The sequence below is a fragment of the Magallana gigas genome, chromosome 7, assembly GCF_963853765.1.
Source record: "Magallana gigas chromosome 7, xbMagGiga1.1, whole genome shotgun sequence".
NCBI classification, from domain to species: Eukaryota; Metazoa; Mollusca; class Bivalvia; order Ostreida; family Ostreidae; genus Magallana; species Magallana gigas.
The window spans coordinates 9,269,920-9,296,534 of NC_088859.1; the positions used below are offsets into that span (position 1 = coordinate 9,269,920).

A 26,615-nucleotide genomic window follows, 5' to 3' on the forward strand; every position below is an offset into this window, starting at 1 on the left:
TTGCACTAAGGAGATACATTCCTTTCCTTCGTGCAAAAACAAGAACCGATGTTAAATAACAATCCTTAGAGTCAACTAAACAGTTTTGCATTTTACAAATGACATTTATTAAAATAGGATTATTCGATTGAATGATTGAATGATATTCTAATAAACGAATGCATACAATCTAAAAATACTTTTGTTGCAAATTTTCTTTAGATATCCCGAATCAAAGCCTTATCACAGCGAGCGTGCAATAATATCTACAATCAGTACTAAAAGTTTCATTTTCTCAGCATGTTGGTAAAAATTATCATAGGCTGTGTTATAAAGAATATGATAGTATTATAGATATAGAGGTTGCATTTGTTAGATAGAAATCATATAAGCCAATGTTTTATTAAAACATATTTTCCCAGCAGTGCATGCCACTTGAGTGATTCATCATGGTTCGACCTCATTCAGTATAAATTCAAAATAGATGACAATGGTATCAAATCTTCCATACTTCACGCTGTGCATAAAAAGTAAAACTGGTACAAAGTAAGCTATCTTAGTAAAAGATCGAAATATATTAAGTAAATATATATAATACCCTGGCTAATCCAGAAGACAAACACATATACATACAGTCCATCACCTGGTCTCTGGGTATTGCACTTATACACATAGGCCGACCCTAGGTGTCTAGGGTATACAATAGTAATCACAATTTATTTATTAATGTTTTAATTTTTTATGAATATTTTGATGATTTAAAGTACATTGTAATGTAATTCAAATCTCTTATTAAATAATTCTTTAAATATTCAGACTTTGAGAGATTTCATTTTTTTCTTCAAATCTACATAACATCTTGAATTTATAAATTATACAAGCAACATAAAATATAATATTATTCAAAAAATGTACCCTGAGGTTATTTTCATAATAGAAACCTATAATTACATGTTTCCACATAATGTCCAATTGCATAATCGTACACAGTGTTGACCATATTTCACATTCAAAAATAAGATATTCAACGTTCTCTGTTGTGTCTTAACAATAATTACAACATTTGCTTGGTATTAACTTACATTGATGTTAAAATGAATTGCAACTTATGTTATTCAACAATTTGTAATTAAATTCACATATCTTCTTATCATATATGTTTTTAATTTTATTAATTAATATGCTTTTCCAGTTTTCGTTTTGAAAGTTAAACATGTTTTTATAATAGGACTGATAAACGGTTTTTGGAACTTATTATCAACAAATTTTCATAGAGGAATTTACATTTTTTGTCAGTTATTGTATGCCATCCTAAATGAAATGTACATGTATAGCTTTTCTCAACATTAGTTGTTGTGTATTGACTACATGTCGTATCAAAATTTACACATTGTTGTCTTATAACGTTTCGTAAAATATAATTTTCACATAGCCAATTCGGTTTTTTTGGACAAAATATAAAATAATTGATTTGGTGTTTTCATTTTGCCATCTGTCTTGAAAAGATCTTTTACATATGATATACCACTTTTTATCCATCTTAATAATACAACGTTTTGCCTTTATGCTTAAACAGTTCGTTGTTCCATAGAGGTTGCTGTAAAAATTTTACATGTGACATGTTAAGAATGTTGTTTTGTTTTTTACAACCATTAAAACAACAAAATATTTCTTGATAAAATTTAGGAAGATGGTTAATAACTGTTATATCTTCTATATTTCTCTCAGTCGTGATGATATGTAATTCAAATTAAGGTTGGCCCTTTTCAAATAAGCATTAATGACCTCATTAATCAAATATAACTCCGATAATCTATTAATCAATGATGCTTTCAGTGCTTTTAACTCAAGTTCTATGTCTATCACACCGATCACGCCTTCTTCTATTTTTTCCTATTAAAGTATTTCGTTTAAATCTGTCATGTTTGTTCCAAATAAAATTGAAAATGACTCTTGATTTTCTTAATAAAATCATTTTCAGGAAGTGGGAGAATATGCATTGTAAATTAATTTTGACACAGCTAAAATATTAACAACTCACGATTTGCCATATATAATTAGTTTTGTTATTCTCCATGTCTCAAAGAGTTTTTCCATGTCATTGTAAGTTTTTATCCAATTTAACTCATTACATTTATTTTTATCATGACCGAGGTGAATTCCTAAGCATCGTACTGCACTGTATGTTACTTTTACTCCTTCCATAATTTCATGTTTATCTTCTAAATTGCCAATGAGTATACACTGGGATTTATTCAAATTAAGTTTTGATCCTGGGGCCCGTTTCACAAAGCAGTCATAAGATTTATCATAAGACATGTCTTAAGATTTTCATAAGATTTGAATTATGATTATCATAAGATATGACATAGCTGTTTCACAAAGCTGTCATAACTTTAACTTATCTTAAGATAATCTTAAGATAATTATTATAGGAGCGATTGCATAGAATTCAATCAGTAAATTGTAAAGTAAAGAATTTATTTACGAAATCCGTAGTATAAATATATATTTGATAACATGACTGGATACTTTACAATGTACCGTATGTTTTTGTACTTTCTTTTGATAAGAACAATAAAACCAAACAAGTGAAGAAAATAAATCTACATGAATTCAACTGAAATGAATTATATCAACTAATGCATAGTAGGTATATATATTAATTAATATAATTGCAAAAACATTAATTTCATCTCTTATAATTATAACATTTACATTTATATCATTTACGATGAGCATCAGTTATTAATTTGAAATAAAATAAATCAACATATATAATTGTTGCAGCCATAACATTTTATTATGTACACCTAAAATATAGCCCCATCATGCTACCGTAAAATCGAGTCTTCGATTGTATTCGCTGTGATTTAAAAACTGACCAGCGAACACCTCGTGCATTTACAACGTGGAACTCTCCAAGAATGGCACGGAACAGCAAAAGAAATCCCAATTTTTCAGGTTCTGAATTATCTATTTTAACAGAAGAAGTTGAGAAAAGGAAACAACTGCTATTTGCCAAGCAAAGTACAACAGTGTGCAACAGTATGAAGAGAAAGGCCTGGGAAGATATTACAAAACAAGTAAATGCAGTTAATTGTTCTAACGTCATGCATTCTGGGGAGGATGTTAAAAAGAAATGGACTTGCATGTCCAGGGAAAGCAAGAAGAAGCTGGCGCTTAATAAAAGAGAACAAAGAAAAATTGGTGGGGGAGATCTCTACCATCCAGTGTGTCCATAACCCCCATGGACGAGAGAATTGAAGGAATCATTGGTCCGACAGCAATTACAGGCGTGGATGGGGGGGGGGGGGGTAGACGTGCTGGACGAGGCCACGACATCAGCCAGCAGTCACAAGCCCACAGATGCCCCTTCAATTGTGGAAAGTACAGATAATGGTAAGTCAAATAGTGTTAAATTCGTACAATCAAAGAACATCTATGTTAATTTTGTCTTTTGAAAATCATTTTAAAAGTAAGTACAGTGAGAAAGAGAGAGAGAGAGAGGGGGGATTTAAGGACAAATGATACATTTTTTTTTTAAATTGTGAATTTTTTTATTAATATTTTAGGCATTTGTTTTTAAAAGAATTTACAATGAAATAAGTAAAATGAAATGTAATGAAAATAAGTAAAAAAAATATACCGGGTAGAAATCAAATTGTTTTTTTTTCTGTCGTTTAAATTATTTATTTCTTTGACTTTGAAGAAAAGTGTGGGAAAGAAGCGGAAAAGAGTCAAAATTGGATACGAAAATTCTACATGCACACCTGTGGAGACTGAACAACAAAGACTAGTCGTACAAAAACAGCGTCTTCGTGTTGAGGAGGACAGACTGCAAGTCGAACGAAAACGCCTCGAAATTGAAGAACGTCTCAAGTTAGAAAAAAGAAAAGCACAAATTATACTTATGTCAAATGGGCATTATTCCAAGTGTAGATATCAGTGTGCAACCGGGGTCGGAGCAGCATTTAATTTAGAGAATTGTTTTTACTACTTTTGTGTCCGAGTTTATTGTTCTTTTATTTATTGTTGAATGTTTGAAATATAAATCTTTAAAAATATAAAATGATATTTTTGAAACAATAGAATCTTAATTTTTTCTATAGTTGTTCAAAATTGTAATTTACTTACCATTTTGCCTCCTAAAAACCTGTATACAAATGCATGTCTCGCATTAAAATGATGAAATATCTTTAAATAACTATTACTTTATCATTACCAGTATATAAAGCAACAGAAACAATTTTGAAATTTTAATAAAATTTGAATGAACACATTATTCAAAGAAAAGATGGCAATTACTTAGTTCTCAGAATCGAGTTTAAATTAATCTTCTAACTTCAGCACCGTCATTGTTTACTCCTTGGAATATAACATTGTCCGGTTGTTTAAAAACCCGATAATTATTTCTGGTTCGGGGCACAGGGACGTTGTTATTGAAGCAAATGTTATGAAGCACCACAAAAGCAATCACGATTCGACAAGCTCTCTCGGGCCGAAAAAGTAGGGTTCCTCCACCATGTTTAAAATTGACTAAAGAGAGGTATCTGGGTGTCCTAAGATTTTGAACAACCTTAAGATTATCATAAGTTAAGACACTTTTGTGAAACTGCTATGATAAAAACTTATGACAAATTTTGGTTTTAAGACAGATATTTGTCATAAGATAGTTTTATGAAACGGGCCCCTGCATGGCAGAAAAAAAATTCAACCGTCAATGCTTTTTTAAAGGTGTTTTTTAAAGTAAGAGTTATATCGTCTGCGTATTGCAAATATTTATCTCTTAATGCGTATCTTTAAATTGAAAACCATTTATTGTATTATTGTTTTATTTTAATTTTAAAGCTAAAATTTCTGCTATAAAAATGTAAAGCATTGCTGAAATTGGACATCCCTGTCTTATTCCTCCTGACATTTTACATGACTTGGATATCCAACCATTATTTTCACTTTAAAGGCTGGATTTGTATACAATATCTTAACCCGGTTTATAAAATTATCCCCAAAGTTAAATTTTTTAAAGACATTAAAAACAAAATTCCACTCAACAGTCAAGAGCTATTTCAAAGTCTAGAAATTATAGAATTCCATCATTATTATTTTCTGTACAATATTCATATGTGTCCATAATTAATTTCGCATTAACGCCAATATAACCACCTTTAATGTAAGCTGATTGATTGTTTCCGATTAATTTATTAACAACCTTTTGTAATCGTCTAGCAAATATGAATGTTATAATTTTGTAATCAGTATTAGTTGAATTTAAAGATCTATAGTCTTTTAGACTTTTTCTGTCGCCACTTTTAAATACTAGTACAACTGTGGTCGATGCTAATTGTTCAGTATAACTTTTTTCATATACGCTTAAAAGTAAATCAAAACATATTGGTGAAATATACTCCGAAAACATTAATAAAATTCACAGGGGAGTCCGTCTAAACCAGGGGATTTGTTGTTTTTCATATCAAAAACAGCTTCTTTGTAATGCCATGAAGAAAATTAGAGATTTTATTGCAATCGATAGATTTCGTTGTGTAAAGATTCTCGTAAAAATTGCATATTTCTTTAATAATTTCTTAGTTTGTATTAATTATTTTGATATTAATAACTCTTAATTCTTAAATGGTATTGTTAGTTTGATTTTTCTTTTCTGGTCCTGGGAAATAGCTTGTATTTTTTTCACCTTCATTTGTCTATCTTGTTTGCGCGCCTTTTGCAATTTCGTTTTGTAGTTTATTATGTTCTGATTCAAGATCACGTTTTTCTTTCATATTAATCTTTTCACTTGGTAGAGTTTCTATTTCATCGATTTTCTTTTCCAAATTCTGTATTTTTGATTTTATAATTTTTTGCAAAGTTTATTGAGAAGTCGCGTACTTTGTATTGAAAAGTTTAGAAAAAGCATCGAGTTAATTGTTTAGATCTTTAAATATATCTTTTATTCCTTCTCTTTACTCATTGTTTTCAAGGTGTGATGTATTTAGCTTCCAATAGCCTGGGCCTCATTTAAATTTATCAATTTTTACATTTATTTTCAAGAAACGGTGATCGCTCATTCTATTACCTTTACTATGAGTACCTGGAATGCGTTTAACTTGTATATTTTCCACTAATTCAGAGGCTAATTAACTGGTAAATATGAAATCAATTCTGCTTTTTGATTGTTTTCCGACACCAAGTATATCCCTCTCTATTAGAAGTTTTGTGTTTCCAAATATTTACCAAAACTAAATAATTAGTAATTTCTGGTAACCTTTTGTGCAATTTATTTGTTTTTTCAAAAGAACAATTAAAATAGCCACATATATATTTATCGCTTTCTTATAAAGAATGTAGTGCGATAAGTCTTTTCATCCTATCAACAAATCTGTACGTTTTGAATCATCATTTAATGCATATATATTTACGAACGTGAAGTTCTTATTATCTATTTTTACGTTTACTAAAAGTTTTCTACCATCTTCCGAACGGTGGGTATTTTGACTTTCCAAATTTGGTTCTTTACGAAAAAATATAGTGATCCCTCTACTAAACTGAGAATTTGAAAATACATGCACAGATTTTTCATCACAATAAAAAATTATATTTATTTTCAAACTTTTAAATAAAATGAGTTTCTTGATGAAAAGCTACATATATTTTTTTCTTTTAAGCATGAGTAAATCTTATATCTTTTTCCACTAGAATTTAATCCTCTTACATTGACTGTCAGTATATTTAATTCATTCATTTCTCAAGGGTTTTGTAATACTTTATGTTATATACATTCATATATAGATACCATAATTCAAAATATTAAAAAAAATACAAATAATAATAATAACCGATACATTGACATATGTTTTCTTAAGTTCATTCGTTTTTCAACTATTTTTTCCTAACTAAACTACAGTACATACAACAATAATGTTTGTATATCGTTAGATATACAGAATAACTAACCTAGGTCTCACCTTCCGATTCCGAACTCTCGGAGTCGGGATTGCAACCGGATGCATCACTGTCTGATGCCGCATGCAAAGTTTTCAACATGTCACCGATATTTCGTTGTTTTGCTTGTTCCCAGTTTTGTTTGTTTGTTTGTTTTTTTTGGTTTCTTTTTGTGCGTTATCACTTAATTTTCGCTTGCGAACTTTTTTCGCCACTTTTTTAATTATCGTTCCCAAAGTGTTCTTACCGGGCCATTTATCTTGTTTTGTGTTGATGGTCCCTGTCCTATCCAGACCGGAGCCGAATTCGTCGTTGTTGGTGGTTTCCACGAACTAGGTGAATTGTTAATCCGATCGTATTTTTTCTTGAAACAGTTTTACTTGCATGCTTTTATTTTCAATAATTTTTTCCATCACTGTCTCCTTAGTGGCGTTCCATTGCTCGTTCGTTTTAATTTTTTCCCGAGTCGCATAGCTGAAAGAGCTGTTATTTTACTCGCAACATCTTAATCACTACAACCAGAAAATCGCTTTGGTAAATTGAAACGCATGTTCGGCGGATTTATGTTTGACGCCGTAGATATGCAATTCGCACGGGTAAAAATTAGAACGTCTTGTGATCCGCTGAATGGAGCGATGTGCTTCTGGACTTCATAGTGTGGACATTTTTTCTGCCCCGGTATATGACCAGGCTTTTGACATACTTTGCAGCAAGAATAGTTCTTACGTATTGATGATTTTGTATGACCTGTTTTCCAACAGTTTGTGCTTCGAAGTATGTGGCTCTTCTTCGGCTGTCCAGAGTGCAATATTTTACAACGAAGACCTGCACATGAATTGAATTTTAGTAGACTTTCTCCAGCTTGGAGAGGCTCAATATACATGAAACGTGTACCATTGAGAATGCTTGTTATTTTATTTGTAACTGGGTGACGAATCTTTTCGTACAGTATTTTGCATGTAAGTTTGACTTTCAGTTTATTTAACATTTCATGAACGGCAGATTCGTCAACTGATAATGGTAGACCACATTATGTGTATTTTTAGAGACACTGAAGTTGCTCCCGAAGAATACGGATTTGTGTCGTAAAAAGAAGCAGAAACGTCGTTGATTTTTATGCCTTGTTAACAGTTTGTTTCGGCTTTCTAATTTTTGTAAATAAATGCGCCACAGATTGCGATCAAAATGTAGACAATGTAGGTCATCACCAATAAGACGCATAAATGGATCTATAATTAAGATCATAATCTAATATTTTCTTGCCTTCAGATGTTTGAATATCTGAGTTTTTCAGGTAAAGTGGTTTCAATTTTATGGTCGATTTTTCCTCACACTACCTGTGTTACCTGTAGTACCTGTGGCCATCGTATGTTCAAGTATGCGTGACTGACTCACCCAGTTCAAAATATGTACACAAGATATGAAAATTAAAACGAAATATTTTACACATCCAAGAGAAAAGTATATACACTTATCTATATGCAAAGTCTTCCACTCAAAAAAAGCAGTTTATCACTGGCGTTAATATCCAAAAATTGTCAAAACGTTAGGAGCCCTGAGAAACACGTCCCTCAGTGTTTATATCAAGTGACAGTCCAGAAAACGTTTTTAATTCAGGATGTTATAGTAACGACATTTTATTCTCACCCTAACGCCCTATATAAATACTGGTCGACTTTCTCAAATTGCATGTGCACCAACTAATGTTTAATTATGATTAAAAATGGTGTTGTAGACAGAGTGCAACTATCATTTGCAGAAGACATCCTTGTATGACATTTACTTATCATATTGTTCAAAAAGTTAAAAAAAAATGTCAAAAAGTTCAAAACTCACAATCTTACAAATACAATTTCATTTTTTAGACAAACATATACTATCATTCATATTATCACTGCAATACTTCTCTAAAAAAATATACTATTATTTGAATATAATCGGAATCTTTCTTTCGATTCTTTGATTTGAGCACTAAAAATACAAACGCAATATGATTAAAAAATGATTTCATCTAAATCAAATAATTATAATTTTCTTAAAGGTCCGGCATTGTTATTAGTACTATTAGTTTTAGTTCCTTAATTCGATGTTGTGGTATCTACTGTCTGATATACGTAGTTCTTCGTATTGCTGACACATGTTTGCATTGTTGTCTTGCGTCGATGGCCTTATTATAGAGGTATATTGCAAAGAACGGACCTTCTTTACTAGTCTGTAATATTTCCTGAAATAAAAACAATTCGACCACTCAAACTTTTTATCTATAATATTTTGTAAACATGTCAGCTTCATTTCAAAAATATTTTCGACAAACTCGGTTTTTTCACTACGTGATTTAAGTTAGTAGTAGAGTGATATAAATTATGAAATATTATTTTGATTAGTCGTCATATTTTTGCTTTGGAAACATTTTTAAAAGAAACAATTCGCAATAGAAATCTTACCACATGAATAATATGCATACACTGCTTAATACAAAGCTGACGAAAACTATAACTGATAATGCAGCGATGTAAGATGGGTCATTACAACCCTAACCGAATGCAGTGATCTTTAAATCAGCTGTAAAAACAAAATACAATACCTCTGTAGACTTTTGGAATTAGTAGTAAAGACCCTCTATCAAGAAATAATTATGATAAACAAGACAAAAAAACCATACACCTCCCCCCCCCCCCCCCCAAAAAAAAATAAAAAATAAAGAGAAAGAAAATAAAACGCCTGACATTTGTTTTTTAATTATCAAATTACATAGAAATTTGTTTGTCTAACTTTTTAAATACACAGAACTATAAATGGACAGTTAAGTGCTTAAATTCGATCATGAGCTACTTAATTTCATTTGCAAAATGCAATCAACAGTTGAAAAACCTCTTGTTTCAAATGTCCGCTTGGCAAATTGGTTGGTTTATTTATAAATGATCAATGAGAACTTATTTTTAAAAGTTGGTCCTTTTATGCTAAGAAAGGTGTTTAGGAATTTTAATTAAGAGCTTGCTGTCGCAATTTTTTAAAAATCTTTTATTCAGCCTCAGATCAGAGCATTCATATGAAAATCATAGTTGAAACATACAGAGTTTTCTCAGCGATTTAAGATTCAAGGAAAACAATTATGTTCAACTGTTTGTTTGTTTTTACTTAAAAGGGCCATAGCTAAAATTTGAGCCAAACATTTTGAATTTTTTTAATATATGTCGCGTCCAATGCATCATCAATGTTTTTTTAAGATTCGAAAAGTGACTCACTTTTACTACAGTCAATAAAACCTCGGTTTTCAATTGTGCAAATACAAGATCCATCGACGTTGTTATATAACTCATCTTGACATTTAACTAAACAATTCTGCATGAACTTCTGTCCATATTTACTGTCATCACATGCTATTAAACATGTAATCGATCATCTTTTTTTTATTCATCCTTTGTTTGTTATAGATATTTGATTGTAGTGTTTTTAAAGTATTGCTAAAAACCTTATTCTAAATTTTTATTACTAGTTAGCTAAACTGCTCTCATCATACAGTGCATTTTTCAAAGTGTTAACATTAAAGTAATATTTTCAACTACATTCTATTTAGACAATTTAAAAAATTTGTTATAAATGTTTTTTTTAAATTCAAAAGTCAACAGCTGAAAATGTTTTTTGAATCAGTAGAATTAGATTTTTTTATAAATCTATGTAAACATAATAAAATTAATAAAAAAATCATTATTTTATCAGTTGTTTTAAACCTAACCAATTTTACAAAATTGAAACGTATCATATTACTGTCAATGCCCTTATTCTGTCGTCATTAAGTTGTTTGTGTCAATTATCATATTTATCTATCAGTGTTATTGTCTTTATAGTGTTATTATCGTGCTGTCAAATTTATCTTATTTTAATGAATCGATAAATTAATATGAAATTCATCTGTTCTGCTACAAGTGTTTTTATTGCATTTTCCCAAACATGACTAAAATACATTTGGTTTTATGTAAATGTTATCTCATTTTAAAAATATCTTTTGTATTTAGAGCATATTTTACTCATTGAAATTTTAACCAAAAGTTTAAATAATCACTAATCGAATGAATACGTTTTAATTTGCATCGGCATACAATCTACAAATTTAAGTTGCATTTCCCTAAGACGATTTTTAATAATTTGTTACTCTATGCCAATAATTAAATAAAGTGGTTACATTCATACTTGTGTTGCAAAATGTCTGTACATATCCTGAAGCACATCCACCATCACAGTGCCCAGTTGTTGGATTGCAAGGAACGTTATCTAGGCAGTGTCCACTGCATTTATTGCTACAACCTTTACCAAACGTTCCCATTTCACAACCTGTCATTAAGGATTACGTTTACTCAGGGTTTGAGATTCAAAAAAAATATTCTTACGAAGTTCAATATCTGGAGTCAAAAGTTAAAATAATAATAATATTATCAACAAATATCGATATTGATATCCATGTTTTGTATATTTGAGGAAGATATGCTACGACAAAGGTAAATGAACATTGAAGCAAAGGAAATTGGGACCATTTTTTCATTTTATTAGTTTCTTTTGATAACTTTCTGTAGCAATGTAATTGCAAAAGTTCAGTTTCTGCTTGTGTTTTCATATCATTTTACATATTTTATTGTTGCATTATCGCATGTATAATTTTTATATCACTGGCTGGCACGCAATAGAAAAACTCTTTAAAATACATCAAATTAATTCCATATACTGTGGTGTCATCAATATTCATTAAATACCAATTGTCATGGATTTTGTTTTTAAGTTGATCCAATTTTTGAAATTAAATGTTCATTGAAATGCAATTTCTATTAACATTTTGTATTGATGGGGTCATTGGCCACGAATTTACATATCCTTGAAACTGTGATTTTCACTTTATCCACGAAAATTGATACCCTTGAATATTAATGAACCCACAGTAGAATATCTCGAAAATTTGGTCATTGACCTTATATAGTGTTATTGTCATCAGAAGAGAGGCAATAAAAATAGTTTTAAGCAATCAATGGTTTGGACCTCCTATTAGTTTGTTTTTTGTAAAACTCGATCAAAAATGGGTAGAATTTTGAAAATTGATTGAAGAAATTCGGAATAAATTATATTTTAGATATGAGCTTAAAACGATTCATTGAAATATGAAATTAAGAAAGCTATTCGTGTTTTATCATTTTCAAACCATCAAATTGTTTTATTGTTTTCTGCCGTCATTCAAATATTTTAACCAAGAGTTCAAACAATCCCTAATCGATTGAATATCGGTATACAATCTACAAATTTAGGTTGCATTTCCCTAAGACGGTTAGTATTATTTTGTTACTCTTGGTTAATGATGAAATAAACTGGTCAGTGGTTACATTCATACTTTTGTTGCAAAATGGCTAAACATATCCGGAAGCGCATCCACTGTCACAGTGCCCAGTTGTTGGATTGCAAGGAACGTTATCTAGGCAGTGTCCACTGCACCGATAGCTGCATCCTTTTCCAAACGTCCCCATTTCACAATCTGTCACCAATTAAACATACGTTACTAACACTTTTTTAAACATTGTTTTTCAACATTGTTTTTAGCTCACCTGAGCTGAAAGCTCAAGTGAGCTATTCTGATCACCTTTTGTCCGTCGTCCGTCTGTCCGTCCGTCTGTCTGTCCGTCTGTAAACTTTTTACATTTTAAGCTTCTTCTCTAAAACTGCTTTGCCAATTTCAACCACATTTAGCACAAAGCATTCTTATGGAAAGGCAAATTTAAATTGCAAAAATGAAAGACCGATCTTTATTCAAAGCAGAGAAAACATCGAAACTGTAGAAAAAGGGGGGGGGGTGCATTTTTAAAAATCTTCTTCTCAAGAACTACTGAGTCCAATTCAATGTAAGTTACCATAAATAATCCTTATGGAAAAGAAAATATAAATTGCAAATATTATGGGCTAATTCTGTTTCAAATCTGAGTTATTACGAAAATAATTATAAAGGAAAGGCGTGTTTCAATCAGTTTATAGCTTCGGGTTCTGCATCCATGAGACTTGGTAAAATGGGTAGGCAAGACTGGGCCTGGCCAAAACAAAAGATTGGCAGTTATTAATCTGCCAATATCATTAAAATTTCAGGATATTTGACGGACAAGTATATTTGTACTCGCTGTAAATATTGCTGTTAAGTAATGCGTATTTGGAATTGACGATTGCCGATCTGCCCCGGCTTTTATTTTTCCACAGCCCGGGTTTGCTTACCCATTTTACTAAGACTCGTATTCCATACTTCTAAAACGAGGTTCTTTGTTTAAAGCAGCCATGACATTATACGATAAACGGGTCGATCTGACAATGATGTATTTGCTTGTTGTCCAACAGTTTGCGTACAAAGGGAATCTTTGAAACATGCAAAATACATTGGTGCCGATTTTGTGAAGTAAATTGAGGCTAAATATTTCAATGCGTTGACGGTTTTCACATATGACGGTGGTGTTAGCTTGTTCTGATTTTCGTTTCGTTTTAATTATTTATGCCTTATAACCTGGGAACTATCGTCTGTATTTCGTGATTTTTACGAATCAAATCAAACAGAGACTTCGGTTAATCAAACAGTTAACTGTTTACCTGCGCAAATTAAGCAAAATCTGATGTATTAAAAAAGTCCTAAAATACAATTCATTCTCTTGGTATGATCTTTTGCGTAATTGTAGATTAATGCAATACGTTTTGTTGAGATGTTCGGCATTTTTTCGAGTTTATTCAGTTTAAATAGAGTTTAATATCGCTGACGGAAATATGTAGGTACATGTATATGATTAATTTCGAAAAAATAAATTGCGTTTTTTATTTGTTATAGTGCATGTTTCTTGTGTTAAATTGTTTACAATTTCTATTTACTAACCATATTTGAGTGTTAAGCTTCAAATTATAAGCAAGACACAGAGATCTGCTGACAATTCTATGTTTGTATACAAATCTTAAAAACTAAAGATAAAAAAACTAAAAAAACTTGTCAATATTTATTGAGAAAATTGTCAAAGTCTGTTCTTCCAGAAACCAACTTTAACAACCTTTTGGTAAACTTAACCTTTTTTCGTCATTATTACTCCTACTGTATGTGTGATCCTTGACTGTGTTTGTGTACATTTGTATATACATTGTACTGATTTTGAACCTCAAATACCAGTGAACTGGTCTTGAGTGAATAAAAGAATTGAAAATCTTAGGCATTTTTTTTTCCATTTGAAATGCTGAATAGGAAATACCAAGTTAAAAATCTTATGCTGAATGTAATAAACTGATGTGAACAAAATATGACTTAAACCTCGCAGAACTGTGAGCTCTGTACCTTGCTTATAATTCTACGATTGACGCTGAAATTTTGGTTGATCATTAGAAATTCTATATGAATTTGAGTATGTTAAATACTTGTACAAATAATTAATGAATGATATTCTGTATATACCTACTCTCTGGGGGCCCCCTCTTTATACAATAAATAATGTGAAATCTACATCAATTTGATAGTTTTTCAGACACGAGTAAATGAAAACGGCATTTTTAAAACAGTTTCCATAGTTCTGACACATATCTGTTGCTGGGATAAATGAATTATCGCTATTCCTAAGAAAATATTACAGCGGAAAATTATCCTGGTTTGTAGCCATTTGATATTTTTGAATAAAGATGAAAATAATGGTTGGGCCATAGTAAATTAGAGTGATTTGCCTGTCAATAGTGAAACATCTATTTTTATAGCTCTTTTACATGGCACGTGACTACATTTTTCATTCCAGTGTATTCATCAATCAAGTGTGAGTAAAGTTATAGAAGTATAGAACTTGTTATCATAATTTATCACATTAACTACCTTACTGAGTGGCCATAGATAATTAAACAGATAGTATTAAATTTGATTTAAATTAAAAACGGACTAGCATGGTGTTTGAAATGTAAAATAGCAAACTATTAAATCCATGAATAATACTGAGCGCAGCGAGAGGCGGGCGAAGCCCACCTTGCGAAGCGAGGATTAATGGTAACACGTATATATAAGGAATTCAGTGAAAAATGAAAGTTGAATTAGGGGGACTAAGGCCAAAAAAATTTCTTCCAGCCCTGGGCGCCGCCATATTGGCAGCCATTTTGTTTTTAAAAAGTTAGTTCGATCATGGATTGACTGGTACTTATCGATGTTGATTGCCCCTAAACTCGATTTAAGAAGTTCCAGTGTTTAAATGAAAGGTAATTTGAATTAAAAGAAATTAAAAAAGAAAACAGATAAGTTTCAATAGTGCTTCAATCAAGAAACACGACTAGTGCTTTGTATGTCCTATCAAATTCTCAGATGGAAAATAAAAACATTAACGTCAAATAACTGATCTTTTAGATACTGAATAAAGTATTCAATTTTATTACAGTGGCATTCATATGAATTAAATTGATGAACAATGAAAGAAGAAATAAAAAAATCCGGAACCACTTAACTCTCTTCGGCTATTTCCGAAGACAAAACTTGAATATTTACGTCTAAAATATGACGTCATAATGTAGACTGAGCATGCGACGTTAAGTTTAAAGGGGCATGGTCACGATTTTGGTCAAATTTTATTTTTCTGTTTTTATCATTTGCAATGCTTTAGAAATGCATTTCTAATGATCAAATGAAATTTGGGTGCCAGTCGTTGAGTTTTAAGCAAGATACAGGGCTCACAATTCTTCGTTATGTAAACAAGGCCCGTGCCCTGTTTTTGTCTACATAGGTTCAATATACCAGTAAAAAATCTTTTTAAAGCTGGTTTGTCTATCTTATTATTCATTTTAAGCATAAATAAACAGTTCCTAACGATTAACACATTTATTTTAGGTCTATAACTGGAATTTTCACTTCAACATTCAAAATGTAAACAAACGCTTTGTTTACATAGCGCAGAATTGTAAGCTCTGTAACTCGCTTATAACTCATCAAATGGCACTCAAATTTTGGTTGCCTAATAAAAATACCTAGCTGAAGCTTTGTAAACATTAAAATCGAAAAAAATATTTTTGACCAAAATCGTGACCATGCCCCTTAAACTTTGATGAATGATTTGATCGAGTAGGCAACCAGGCGGATCCTACCGTGTGCGTTTCAAATAGATTTTTACGTAATCTTTCAATACCATTTAATTGCGTTGACCCTGAGGTCCACGCAGAAAATATATAAACGAGGTTAAACCGGATGCTATGGGGAAAATTCAGCCTGCGCATGAGCTAGCCTGTTTCCTGAGCGTAATGGGTGGCCCAGGGAACCAGGCTACCACACATTTATCTGAATCGGGATCGGGATTCCGTGCCATATGCACACATAAGTTCAAAGGTGCTGTAATTGTAAAGTTGTCGGTAAACAGTACAGAAACAAAGTATTCCTTTTAAAGAAATGATTGGCATGTGATATGAACTATCAATAATGTGAAATAAGTTAATGTTATGCCGAAACTACAACATGCATCAAATAGCATGTTTTGTTGTTTTCCGAATACACATGTAACCTAATTTTACTTTTATAGTAGGCGAGGCTAGAGAACTACGATCACACAAATGAAGCTAACGGACATAATAGCGAGCGCGCGCCGGCGAGCGAAGCGAGCTCTAAGAACCAGTATACGTGGGAAAAAGAACGAGCGGGGAAAAAAACGAGCTAAACCCACAGATTCTTCAAACAAAATTTTTTGTTTACCGTCCCATAATGCTCTCTCTAAGCACCCATGGTGCTATGCCAAAAAATGGCCGACATTTAACTCGTAATTTACGATGTATTGAGGTTTGAAAACATGTTTTGAGTAACTCACAAACTTTTTTTTCATGATGTGCTCTGCGGTTTTGCTGTGGAGCATTTGTACTAAAGAAGCATCGTATTTCCATCTGAACATGGTATAGAGAACTAAACAGTCTTTAATGCTTTTGCAAAATATCACAGTTTTTTCAATGAGTTGAGTTCATATACAACCCATGAAAATATGTCACTAATGTCAGAATTAATTTTTACACATGTAACATTAATCTATATGTTTGTCTGTCAGGACTGTCAAGTATTACAATGTGATTATCATGGAAACATAAACTTTTTAGAACTTGTTTTCTATTTGACGGACTCGAGGTTGCTGTTAGAGAAAGTAAAGGAATTTTCAAACTAAGAGATCTCAATTCGCCGATCTTGAGAAATAATCCCTAAAGGCATCATCAGAATCCTTTTTTCACGACTATAAAATGCATGAGAGCAATTACAGTCAGTCTTTGTAGACTAAATTACTTCACTAATAGTTTATTTATCAGTTTACACAATTTGAGTGTACACATCGTTAGAGTTTTCATGAACTAATGGTTCAATGCTTTTACTTATCAAGATGTAATTGACAGGTGTAAGTTATTTTTATTTCAAAAATCAATAAAAAAAAGAGGATACAGTTTCTTTTAATATTTGCCCTAAAATTCAAAAGATGGTTAAATCTCATGAAAATATGAATACAATATCTTGAATACATATGTAAATAAAGTACCAAGTTATATAACTTTATTCTGTTTTCAATAATGACTTCAACATTTTGTTATATTTCTTTGATGTAATCAAAAGTAATGAAAAATAGCACATTTTCTCATAGTTTTTTGAGGAAATGTGTACGCAACCGTCGCATAGAACAAAATTAATACAATTAATGTGATATCATCTGATAAAGTTATAATGTGAGTTTCATCGGCGGCGACGGTTGCGGACATAGTTTTCTATTCAAATAACCCTTGAAAAATTGGTTTCGTCTGCTGAGTTTCAAAAGAAATACAAAAATGCACTGTTTATGGCATCACAATTACTATTGTGAAAATCTAATCAGGTAACTATTTATAGATTCTTAATCTGTGGGTATTCTTGTGTAAATAAATGTTACATTTCAGTTTTTTGTAATATTTTTAAAAATCACTTAAAAACAGGGCCAAATATGATTGAAACTGTATTTAGTACTCTTAATCACGAAATGCTAGGCATGAATATTCCTATAAGGATATTCTTCATAGTATTATTATGAAATTTTTTTTATGTGTACTGTTAAGTAAACACTGTCCTAATTTATGTATACACTACCATTGATCAACTGTGAGGGCCTCATTACTGTCAACTTGTGTCGTTGAGAAAATTCTGGATGTCGAAATATTCTTCTCCATTTGTCGTTTCCAACCAGCACTTTAGGATTCCCAAAGAGAAACTGATAATATCCCCTCGTAACTTCATCTTTACAGCAATCTTTATTTTCAGTATATGTTGCTCTCAAACCTAGACTTGAAAGTCTATTTACTTGCTCTTTCAAGATGCTGAGAAGTGGGGATATTATCACACATACACTGAATTCGCCAAAGATCATTTGATAACTTTCATTAATTAAAAAATAACCATTTCCCATTCGTGTTCTAGAAAAACGTGCTGTCCAACCGCTAAGCCTTTTATCCAATAAATTTGATTTTTTGTTAGTTGGATCTGAAAAAAAGTTATCTATCTCCGATATTTTTACATTGATAGACGCCATGTTGTTTGTCTTTTTTAAGTAATTTATCAAGTGGATTATGAAAGCTGTCGCGCAATTGGTTGAACCCAGTAGTTTTTGTTCATTCGCTAGGTGTCGCACCTGCGAGCCACAGTTTTTATCGCGTAAAATGCGGTGCTAAACAGTGCTAAAATCTGCTAAGAGGTTGTGGGGAGCGGAGTGGACCGAAAAAACTTGGCTAGCAAAGATGGCTGTTTTAAAATTGTGTTTCACACATATTTCTTTAAAACTGAAAAAAGTCAGCAACGATAAACGCATGTTAAAGTCTATATTTAATTTTATCATACATGTACCTGTTTCACACAATTCTCCAGTGTACCCAACATTGCAGCCAGTGTCACACTTTCCGGTCGTTCTGTTACATGCAACGTCACGTAAACACGCCTTACTGCAGTTATAGACACAGTCTGGTCCATAACTTCCTAAAGGGCATTCTGTAATCATGTTCTTATTATTTTTCATCGACTAAAGTAAAACGTATCAGCAAATGGAGTGAAAAGAATTATCAAAGATTAAACGTCTCTTAATAACTGAAAATATTTGCTTATTTTAATAATTATATTCATTTATAATAATTAAACCATCGATACAGTTTGATCCAGTCCAACCATCATCACATCCGTTGTCACACAAACCATTGGTGTGATTACAACCAACGCTGTCTTTACAATGTCCAACACATTTTGATTCACCCTGTAGACCATAATATCCGACAGGACATGCTTTGTAAAAAAAAAGGTAAAATATACCAAATAACACATTATGCAGAGCTTAAATACACAAAATAACACATTATGCAGAGCTTAAATTCTAGTTTTTTAAGAAGGATTTTATATTAATTACCTTCGTCACATTGTGCTCCTAACCACCCAAGTGTACAACCTAAACAGGTTCCATTGATGATGTTACATCTCCATTCTTGGCAATTCTCTGGACAGAGTTTATCACAGTTAACTCCAAAAACCCCAGAAGAGGAACAACCTTTTTACATAGACATGTATAAGTACTGATTATATCATAATGTAGAAATTTAATAAAATGAATTTAGATTACTAAAACCTTATTCAAAGTGTCTGCAAAACAATTGGAAAAAAGGAAAAAGATAGGTATACCTGTAACTGTTACTTCACACAGCTCTGTAAAAACTACGGATGTTTCATAACCCATAGGATAGATTGTTCCAGGTAGTTTTTCATTGTAAAAGATAACGAAACGTCCATGTGTTATACAGGTTATGTTGAAATCCAGGGGAGGTAGCTCTGGTCCGTCCTTGTAACACATGTACCCCCTATGTTGATCAGTTGTGTTGGACACATACAGGGAAAACCCAGCAAAACGACCCCTTTGTCTCATGGCTGTCAAATGATTCATAAATTAAACGAAGTGAAGGGAACGAATTTAGTTTAAATCATCTACATGAAATGATTTTTAACACTGGTTAATTCAGGATTTTCGGTTGTTTTAATCTAATTTTCCTGTTAAGATTTTTAATGTAGCTGATAAAAATAGTAATCATTAAAAGGACATCATATAGGTACATTTGTGTTTCCAAATTTAATAAGAATAAAACATTATATCGATTATTATATAATTATAAAACATATTATTTGTGTACTTACTAAAACCCCCATAGTCCTTGTACTGTATCCTGATATTGTACAGACTTAATATTTATCCCAGATCTACATACCACCGGGTACTCTTATCGGTCGAGGTAGTTCCAATATCTTCCATCCTGGCACAGGTTTGTATGTCTCTATCAACAGCTTTACTAGCAACGCACGAATGGCAAATACTAGCTGTTTTGTATTGCTGTGCGAGCTTATTTGCTGATAAATCATCTGTTAAGGAATTAATCAACACACTAACACATGTTCGTTATCTTAAGATAAAAATAACTAAGTCTGATTTTGTTTTATGTAAATGTATCTGTTAAAAGTATATTAGAAGCTGATTTACTATTATATTTAAAGACCATTTTTGTTAATTCTAAAATTTAATTAATTCACTACAAACAGAAAAATACCATAATATGTGACTTAACATTTAGATGATGAGCCCCAGTTGATCTGACAAGTGATGATATGGATAGTATTTTATATTTGACCATAATCAACGTACTCTGAGATTACGTTTACCTAGTTAACACAGTGTATTAATAGTTTGATTAGGTTTGGATGCAATTATAATACTCAACCTTTTTAAAATTGATAGCTATCAATAATTCATAATGTTCAATGCAGGGAATAGCATGGTATTTTTTCTTATATAAAACGAAAGTAAACAAACACTGGTTAGTTCAGAGTTATATATTGAAGAAATGTTCACTTACCATACCCCCTAGTGACATTAAAGTTGAGGAATGTCCAAATAATCCACAAAGTATTAATGAGCATAATGTCAAACTTTAAGATTTCATAATTTCAAAACAAAGTAATCTAGAAGTTATTTGAAATTCGAGATAAGGTGGTAAGTTTTGGTCATTTATCAATATGTTTTGAGTAATCAATCTTAAAAAAGAAATAAGATGTCTTTGGGCTACATCGCTAACGTTCCTATAGAATAAATTTATGACCAAATAAGTTTCAATCTCTGCAATATCTAACAATATATAACATGTCTAAAGGTGAGGAAGTTTATGCAAATATTTACATAATTTACCTCTAATAGTACTAAAAACTGATACTAACCTGTTTGATTGTTAATATGAAAAAAGTTTATATGTTTTTTAGTCAGATATTTTTTTCTTATATCTTTTATGTGGATCCTATTTTTTTCTTTTGAGCAAGTTAACAATAAAGCGTTAGCTACTGATCTGCAAGTCAGAAGTTCTCCAAGCATTGTGCAGTGTATATGTATAAAAGATCATGTAAATAACAAAGTAGACTATGGTGGCATAGTTCTGCCACCATTTGTCAGATAATTATGTCGACTTGTCAGATCTTTATGTCGACTTGTCAGATCTTTATGTCGACTTGTCAGATCTCTTTGTCGACTTGTCAATTATTCACGTGTTTAAAAAGTAAACACGATAACGTGTCTACGCCAAATTTGTGCAATCCAGTTGACATAATATTTTCTGACAAGTCGAAATATTCATCTTTTAAGCCGACATCACTCTCTAGCAAGTCGTCATAATTATCTGAAAAATTTACATAATTATTTGACAAGTCAACATCATTATCTGACAAAACGACTTAATAATATCATTGATAATTTTCTCCAACCTAGCGGCCATTTTGTTTTTTCTGATCAATTCAAAGCAAAGCAAAGCAGAGAAAATCATACGAAAGCCATATGACTTATTTCAGATTTGTTAAGGAGGGTTTTTTGGTTTTTGTTTTTTTACATGTTTTTACAATGCAGATGCAGGAATATATTCGTGTTGTGTTGGTTATGACTTGTGAAAACCTGTATGTCAATGTATCTTTAAAATCTGTTTACCAATCTTAATGAATGCAAATTATAAGTATTCTCATGTGTAGTCGAGGGTATTCTCTCTCTGAATAGTAGGCAGGCACATCCTACGTGCTGGGTATGTCTGTCGACTTCTCTAAAGACCATAAATCGATGGTAGCGTTGACAACATTTTTATATTTTCACTCTTTTTTATACCCCCGCTCTGAAGGAGAAGGGTGTATACTGTTTTACCCTTGTGTGTCTGTCTGTCCGTCCTTCTGTCCGTCTGTCAGTCCGTCCGTAACAAAAATTTCTGTCGCATTTATCTCAGCAACTTTTTATCGCAGATGCTTGAAATTTTAACACACTATTTGTTTAGGCATGCCATATTGTGGGATATATTTTTATACTTATCGGATGCCAACTTTCTGTTAAATGTCGACTTTGCTTATATGCATATTCACATCAGAGCGGGGGTATCACTAGTGAACATTGGCTCACAGATATCTTGTTCTCATTAACTTGTACATTATCTTTTAAAACGTAGAGAAGTATATCAAGAGGGGAAACGCAAATAATGCATACGTGAAAAAGCTTATAATGTACTCCCTTGATCGTTTTATAACAGAAACAGGGAGAAGACTTATCCAAAATCTTGACAAGTAACCCGCTCCCAATGCTATATGTCTCCATATATTGATATTAATTTTCAAACTCCTCTATCCCCCCTCTTTATTTTTTTACAAAATGACAAAAATTACGAAAGCTGTGGCGTCGTATAGGTGTGTTTTTTTTTAATTTTAAGAACTTTCAGAAGATGTGTAATGAAGTTTATATTTGACTGATCCCTATTAAATGAAGGAAGTTTTTTTATAAAGTAAAAAATACATGTATGACAAATTACTAATGAATAACTTCATGTGAATTTGCTCATGCTAATAAGCATGTAATGAATTCTGATTGACTATTGCTATAACTACCCGGTATTCGGTTAATAACTGTTTTGTTTTCATTTTTTAACGAACTTGTTTCAAACTTGACATCTTACGTGTTGTCTCTCTATAAACTTTTCAAAATGTATTTCAGGTTGGTAACTTGTTATGATGAGCCGTAACACTTACACACCAGCTTTTCTGCAAAATCTAAACACATTTGGAGCAAATTTTGAAAGAGATGATATTATCGCCATATACTACGTACCATGCAGTATACACTATGAGAGAAATAATTGGGTTTCTAGTCACCATGCATGGAATAGCTATTGGTGAAAGGCAAGTACACCGAATTTTGGGAGAAAAACAGCTTAAGAGAAGAGAAATCCAATCTTCATTAAAAGAAATTGTGCGTGCTATACTACATGAACTTGCTGGGTCTTCTAGAAATGTGGGGTATAGGCTGATGCGGCGAAAGTTGCTCACTGATCACGATATCATCGAATCCCCGGAAAATGTTCGCTGGGCACTGTCTGTATTGGATGCAGAGGGGGTGCTTGCAAGAAGTCGCAGATGTTTGCATCGACGAGCTTATTCTAACAAAGGACCAAATTTTGCCATCCAAATGAACGGTTGGGACAAACTTAAACCATTCGGTATTTCGATACATAGATCAGTCTATGGCTATTCACGACGTGTTCTATGGTTGCGTGCTTGCAATTCAAATAAAAACCCGCAATATGTTGCAAGATTCTATTTAGATTACGTAAAGGAAATAAATGGTGTACCTATGATAGTGAATGCTGATAGGGGAATGGAAAACTCTATCGCACGCGACATACAGTAAGGTTTACGCTGGAATCATAATGATCCATTTCAAGGAATCTCAAGTTTCATTTACAGATCTTCCAACAGAAACACCAAGATAGAGAAATTTTGGAGAAGTTTGCGTGAAATGGTAGGGAATACATGGATTTATCACTTTAAAGATTTGGCTGTTATGAAAAAATGGATACCTCCGATATGATTCACCTTGAATGCAGCCGGTTCTGTTTCTTACGTTTGATTGATACAGAACTTGATGGAATAGCACGGCACTGGAACGAGCATCGGATAAGAAAAAGCAAGAATGTTGATCTGCCATCTGGGAAGCCAGATGTTTTATATTTTCAACCTGAAACGTACTTGGCACGGGACTACAAGATGCCTTTAAATGGGAACTTCATGGCTCTTGAGCGACAATATGGTCAAAATCCGCCAGTAAGGAGCGTAACCGTGGAGCTCGAAGAGTTGGCTGGACATTTGATTCGCCAAAATAATTTGGTTTATACACCCACAACAAAAGAGGAAGCCACCGAATTGTTTGCTCGGCTTACAAACTTCATTGCGCAAGTAAATTAGGCCGTGAGTGAGCGACACATTGGTTATTAGACCTTGGTTTTTGATAAAGCAACCAGCTTTGACATGATTATACACATGTAGTTGTCGATGAATTTTCAGTTTTATTTGGCAAATGATGACCCTCCCCTACGCCTCCCCTTTGATAGCTGAACATCAAAAGGATTTCTCAACAGTCTGGTTCATGCAAGTTCCGAGACTGGAACTGTTTAAACTGTAAACTCAGAAAATTTTGATTATCACTAGTCAGGATTTTGTCGTCAGAGATTAGTATTTAGAAGTCGTTAGCTCTTTGTTTTTTAGTATCTTTTTAAAACCATGTAGATTGAAAATAATTTGCTGGTAATAAATGACAGAATCTAATCAAACTCTATCATTTAATATAGTTTCATGATATCGGAGGTCGTAACATAAAAGGTACCTAAGTCTAAGACTGCTTTAGTAGGACTTCAGTGCGTTCTTAAGACTTAAATCCGTAAGTACAAGTGTACTTAAGCAAAACCTAGTCGGCTGTCAAGAGTTAATTAATTAAGGGTCCTATTCATAATCAAAGTACTGAAGTACTGAAAGCCTGGCTCTTTTGTGTCTTTATGCATATTGTGTATTAAAAACTGAAATCTCTCTCTCTCTCTCTCTCTCTCTCTCTCTCTCTCTCTCTCTCTCTCTCTCAGGCTTTTAATGTCGTCAAAGCGTCAGAGTGAGACCAAATACCAAATTTTGTAAGCGGCTATACAAAAATATGTATGTCTATAGTTGAAAAAAGTCAGGATATTCATGCGCATTGTATATGTTGGATATGTCCAAAATGTATAGTCTTGGTTTTAAAACACGTCATTAATAAGAGAACTAAAAAAGATAGACAATTCTCTCGAAATGCCAACACTTTTGACAAAACGTGGCTCTTTGTGTAACTATTTGGTATAGTGGAAGCTTTTACTTTGACGCTGTTCGGTTTTTTGTTTACTTTTGAAGTTGTGCTATTTATAGTAACATTGGCGATTTGCCTGCCTACAGCCAGGACTCTGCTTTCAGCATTCCAATACCAGATTTTTTTTAGCTAGCACTTCGATCACCTCAGAGATGTGGTATGGAATTTGTTGCCAATTGCCAAAGTTATTACCATAAGTTAACAAAGATGCATAGCTTAATATATAGAGAAGTGAAAAGGGAATGCATGTAAGTAAAATGATTTGCTCTATCAACTAAAAATGATTAATTTTATTTAGACTTTCGTGACAGAAAATCAACTTTGGTCAAAAGTACATGTACCTGAACAATGTATATGATTTTGAGTGTGGAATAATTACAAGCATGCTATGTTATGTGTTTCAGGTAAATTTCAAGAACATTTCCCCACTCTACATTCATTATCAGATGACCAAGTTTCTCCTAGCTTACCCAAGACATATTTCGCAAGAAACAGAAATTCTTTTTTTTTTAATTTAAAAAAGCAGGAATTAATCCTTGAGTTGAGTGACACGTGGGTTTGTGGTGGTTAATTCTCTGCTTTTTCCCTCTGAAGCAAATTAAGAGTAAGATGGCTCTCATGGATGCCTATGATAATTAACAGCTGTTTATAAATTTATTGAAATTTTTTTAAATACATTTGTAATTTGTACTTAGATAATACAGATGACTGTACATCGATATGATAAGGTTGATTCTAAAAAATACTGTACATTGTACATCTGTTGTAAATTTTAAAAAGGAATTACATGTAACAATTATAAAAGAATGTTTAAGCAGATAGATGGTAAATACTTCAGATTTTCAGTTACTTCTTTCATTATTCAAAAAAGTATTTTTTAGAGAATAGCAGAAATGTTGTAAATGTTGAAAGTGAAAGTGAATTCGTAAATATTAGAATTGTAATTTATATTTTTTTTGATGTATTTGTCAATTGAGTAGATTTATGTTGCCATTTGTAAATTACCTGTGTGCTAGTTTTAATTTTTTTTTAAGTTAAACTGTTATGGTCAATATCAAATTTGGTTGGGCATTTTTGTAACTTCCACTTGGAAAAGTATTTTCATTTGGAATGTAGGTAAACTTGTCTATATATATTTGCCATGATAGATGTTGGCAATTTAAATGCAAGTGTATGATTTTGGAAATTTTATAAATCTTATATGTTTGTTTTCTTTCAATTAAAAGTCCAATAGCTTACACACATTGATTACATGTTGTTTTCTTTTAAGAATTAGATTACCTATTGAAATGCTTTGTTTTATATAACATTTACAAATTTGACACAGTTTGGGTAAACTAGGTATTAAATGAATTTTTTTTCTCAAAAGTTGCCTGAATCTCAAATAGAAATTTGATCTGTAATCAACTGGATTTGTAAGTGAATATATGCTATGGTTATTTATAAAAATATCTTCAGTCTAGGTACTGATACTTTATATGGCAT

The 26,615-nt window shown here is 32.0% G+C and overlaps 2 protein-coding genes and 1 non-coding gene across 3 annotated transcripts in view; 2 read left to right on the plus strand and 1 right to left on the minus strand.

Moving 5' to 3' along the window:
* LOC117684318 (scavenger receptor class F member 2-like) overlaps positions 1-20,946 on the minus strand; it is a 43,809-nt gene extending 22,863 nt beyond the window's left edge. Inside the window, exons 1-4 of the mRNA XM_066065255.1 lie at positions 20,806-20,946; positions 20,093-20,314; positions 19,586-19,828; positions 19,317-19,454 (exon numbers count right to left, since the gene is read on the minus strand). Coding sequence (XP_065921327.1) covers positions 19,317-19,454; positions 19,586-19,826 — 379 coding nt within the window. The 5' untranslated portion in view covers positions 19,827-19,828; positions 20,093-20,314; positions 20,806-20,946. The remainder of the gene's footprint in view (positions 1-19,316; positions 19,455-19,585; positions 19,829-20,092; positions 20,315-20,805) is intronic.
* LOC136270311 (myb/SANT-like DNA-binding domain-containing protein 4) lies at positions 2,783-7,758 on the plus strand. Its single transcript, XM_066067656.1, has 3 exons — positions 2,783-3,212; positions 3,692-3,861; positions 7,680-7,758. The coding sequence occupies exons 1-3, from the start codon at positions 2,907-2,909 to the stop codon at positions 7,756-7,758; spliced, it is 555 nt and encodes a 184-aa protein (XP_065923728.1). The 5' UTR covers positions 2,783-2,906.
* A 2,171-nt stretch (positions 20,947-23,117) lies between the features above and the next one.
* Positions 23,118-24,284, plus strand: LOC117684181 (uncharacterized). Its single transcript, XR_010715232.1, has one exon. It is a non-coding gene; the product is annotated as an uncharacterized protein (transcript).
* Positions 24,285-26,615: the final 2,331 nt, after the last annotated feature.